The sequence below is a fragment of the Eriocheir sinensis genome, unplaced genomic scaffold (assembly GCF_024679095.1).
Source record: "Eriocheir sinensis breed Jianghai 21 unplaced genomic scaffold, ASM2467909v1 Scaffold1847, whole genome shotgun sequence".
Lineage (NCBI taxonomy): Eukaryota > Metazoa > Arthropoda > Malacostraca > Decapoda > Varunidae > Eriocheir > Eriocheir sinensis.
The window spans coordinates 2,281-6,373 of record NW_026111236.1 but is presented as its reverse complement, the minus strand read 5'-3'; the positions used below and the strand labels follow the sequence as shown (position 1 = coordinate 6,373).

Genomic DNA, 4,093 nt, shown 5'->3' with positions numbered 1-4,093 from the left:
CGATCAGATAGAAGGTCAGAAGTGGAAAGGTGCTTTTGAATCTTCCGGTTAAGGATTGATTCAAAAGCTTTAGAAAGACAAGAAAGTAAAGCAATAGGACGGTAGTTTGAGGGATTGGAGCGGTCACCCTTCTTAGGTACAGGCTGTATGAAGGCATACTTCCAGCAAGAAGGAAAGGTAGATGTTGACATGCAGAGGCGAAAGAGTTTGACCAGGCAGGGTGACAGCACGGAGGCACAGTTTTTAAGGACAATAGGAGGCACTCCATCAGGTCCATAAGCCTTCTGAGGATTGAGGCCAGAGAGGGCATAAAAAACATCATTTTGAAGAATCTTTATAACAGGCATAAAGGAGTCAGAGGGGGATGAGTGGGAGAATATGCCCAGAATCGTCCAGAGTGGAGTTTTTAGAAAAGTTTGAGAGAAGAGTTCAGCCTTAGAGATAGATGAGACGGCTGTGTTGCCGGCTGGACTGAGGAGTGGAGGAAAGATGAAGAAGTGAAGTTGGAGATGTTTTGGCGAGATGCCAGAAGTCACGGGAAGAGAGAGAAAGCAAGGTTTTGACATTTTCTATTAATGAAAGAATTTTTGGTTAGTCGGAGAATAGATTTGGCACGATTTCGGGCAGAAATGTAAAGTTCATAATTAGCATTAGTTTGAAGGCTCTGGTACCTTTTGTGAGCTACCTCTCTATCATTGACAGCACGAGAACAAGCATGATTAATCCAAGGCTTTTTAGCGTGAGGAGTATAGAAAGAACGAGGAATGTATGCCTCCATTCCAGAGACAATCACCTCTGTGATGCGCTGAGCACACACAGAGGGGTCTCTATCCTGGAAGCAATAATCATTCCACGGGAAATCGGAAAAGTACATCCTCAGGTCGTCCCACCGAGCTGAAGCAAAATGCCAGAAGCATCACCTCTTCGGTGGGTCCAGAGGGTGTACAGGAGCGATAGGACAGGATGCAGAAATAAGATTGTGATCGGAGGAGCCCAACGGAGAGAACAGTTTGACAGAATAAGCAGAAGGGTTTGAGGTAAGGAAGAGGTCTAGAATGTTGGGCCGATCTCCAAGACGGTCGGGAATACGTGTAGGGTGCTGGACCAACTGCTCTAGGTCGTTGAGGATAGCAAAGTTGTAGGCTTGTTCACCAGGATGGTCAGTGAAAGAGGATGAAAGCCAAAGCTGGTGGTGAACATTGAAATCTCCTAGGATGGAGATTTCAGCGAAGGGAGAGTGGGTCAAGATGTGCTCCACTTTAGAATTCAAATAGTCAAAGAATTTTACATAGTTGGTAGAGTTAGGTGAGAGATAAACATTAAGGGTCAACATTAAGGACTTCCTGCATTGGGACTTTCAGAACTGAAGGCTTAATAAAGCAACTAAGAACCTGAATATACAGCAGAAAGCAATCCTTGACAACACAATGAATCATTGCATGAGGGCTTTGAAACATGATATTCAGTTTGTCTGTCATTGAAAGAACATATTCCAAAAACTGAAAATACAGATGTGTGTACGGATTACTTAATTCCCTATACAGGAAATCAGAAGAGTGCAACCGATCTTCAGTGTGAGCCAGTTGAAAGTACAAGTGCAATGCTTTCCACTGTTCAAGAATTCGTGATATACATGCACTTAGCGAAAGCCAGCGCACATCATGGAGTTTCAAAATACGATGATGTTGACACTGCATGAAGTCTTGAAAATCACTCAAGTCTTTTAATCTCTTACTGGAATGAGAAAAGTAAGAATTACATTCCCTAACCAGCTGTTCCAATGTCTTTGGCAGTAGTTTAGTAGCATGACTGACAGCTAAAGAAATGGAGTGACACACACACTTAACCAAAATTAAGCTGGGATTTTTTTCCTGCAGTCTAGAAACAACACTGTTTTTGCCTCCAAACATCACATTGGTTGTATCAGCAGCAAATCCAACACAGTTACACAAATCTAAATCACTAGCCTTTAGTTCATCATACAAAGTATCAAAAAGCTGCTGAGCAGATTGCCCTTTTACAACTGGCAAACTAAGCAAGTGAGCTTGAACACTCTGTTTTTGCAAGTCAAAATACTTAACTACAATTGCCATGACTGAATCTGTAGAAATGTCAGTAGATTCATCAATAATGAGTGAAAAGTGCTGAGCTTGGTGAATGTCTTTCAATAGGTCTTTCTTGAAACTTTCAGCAAGAACATTATCAACAATAGCAGAACATTTGGTTCGTTTACTTGCATAACTTTTTGTAATCTCAGAGTCAGGGAAAGTTTTTGGGAAGATCTCAGAGAGATGGTCCATGAGTTTGTATGAGAGGTGGTGTTCTACAGCCATGGCAGCAACAATGATCTCCGCACGACTGATAGCATCCTTAACATTAGTGGATTCCTTAAACATAGCCGATATCTGCAGGGACAAAGAATACGGTTAAGGATACACCACCCCCTTTAAAAAAAAAAAATTTAATATCAAAATTTAGCTACATTCTAAAAAAATAATAATTATAATAATAAATGACATTCATCGAAACTCAGGGATGATAATCAGGCCTATAATTCACATAAAATATAAAAAAATAGGGGCCTATGATATTTCTTTTCTATATAGGCGTATCCTCCCCTTAAAAAAAAAAGTATTTCAGCTGATTCTAAGGCCATCTCACCCGTATATTTTCACTCATACCTTCGGTTACTCATCATTATTATAGGCATTTGCAATTGCATCTCTATATACGTATAATTAGAAGAAAAAACTTCTAACGTAATTATTAGGTTAGATTAGGTTAGAAGTTAAATTTTAGACTAATAGATTTGCTTAATATATTCTTGTATTGCTTTAGAAAAATCCTGATTTTTTCAACCTTGATAAAGATCACCGGATGACTATTTTTGTGAACATTATTGATTAGGAAAAAAAAACGTCTTTTCCCCTAACCGACTATCATATTCGTTCACAGCACACCAACATCTACCAGAAAATAATATTACAATAAAAGTTCCCAAGACTGGTAAAGAATTTAAATATTAACAAAAATAATTCAAAGCCTTTGCCTATTACCATAGTTTGAATTTTTTTTTACCCCCAAATGTGCTGGTACGAATGTATTTCCCACTCAAACCTACCTTGTTACTTCCTTGTGCCGAGTCTGCCAATGATCGGTGTTTCTTAGATGTCATGTGGGTTCGCAGCACAGACAGTTTGGGCTTTATTGTAGTATTGCAGAACTTACAAAATGCATTCTGGTCCTTCTTGTCCCTGGTCAGCCAACTTTTCATTTCAGGATTAGCTAGCCATTCACTGCGGAACACTTGATCATAGGATTTACTCGTCTTTTTTTTCTTAATACCAGTAGAACACTGACTAGGCTCAGGCTCAACTCTGCTCGAGTCATCAGTGTCTTCATTAAGTTCACTGTCAGTATCAACATGTCTTTCAGCTCTCTTGGACATCCTGCAACTGCTACTTAGAGGTACACATGAAAGTACAGTGTAGTTAAACACACATAATAATATTATATATATATATATATATATATATATATATATATATATATATATATATATATATATATATATATATATATATATATATATATATATAAGTTTAATATACCAATAAATGAAATCACACGAAACACAGAACACAGTAGTCAGATTTCTGAGGCCGCGCCTCCTCCGTCTGCCCCCACAACAATTATTCACTTAACAAGTAGATCCACAGTTATCAAGAGGCAGGAATACTCAGTCAGGCTACGCTACCGGTTTACCTCAGCGACACTGGCCATAGGCACACGCGCGAGTCCTATTACAGTCACACCTCACCACGTACGTCCCTTACACACACCTCTTGGTGACAAGCGCGATCACACCTCACCAAGTACGTTCCTTCCTCTACTTTTCTATTAACCCGAAAGCTGCGGGACTGAGATTCTGAGTGCGTCGCCTAGTGCGGCTATATCAGCGAGAGATTGACCTTCAATAAATGATATCTAAGTTACATAAACGTGTCATAAATATTACAATACACATATCTGTAGCTCGAAATGTGTTGTATCCTGCATATTTCTTAGATTTTTCTATCACAATTTTTTTTTT

The 4,093-nt window shown here is 39.1% G+C and overlaps 1 protein-coding gene across 1 annotated transcript; it reads right to left on the bottom strand.

The window, feature by feature from the left end:
* Positions 1-1,383: 1,383 nt before the first annotated feature.
* Positions 1,384-3,452, bottom strand: LOC126990647 (uncharacterized). Its single transcript, XM_050849324.1, has 3 exons — positions 3,122-3,452; positions 2,234-2,405; positions 1,384-1,391 (listed from the first exon to the last, which is right to left on the bottom strand). The coding sequence occupies exons 1-3, from the start codon at positions 3,446-3,448 to the stop codon at positions 1,384-1,386; spliced, it is 507 nt and encodes a 168-aa protein (XP_050705281.1). The 5' UTR covers positions 3,449-3,452.
* Between the last annotated feature and the right edge of the window lie 641 nt (positions 3,453-4,093).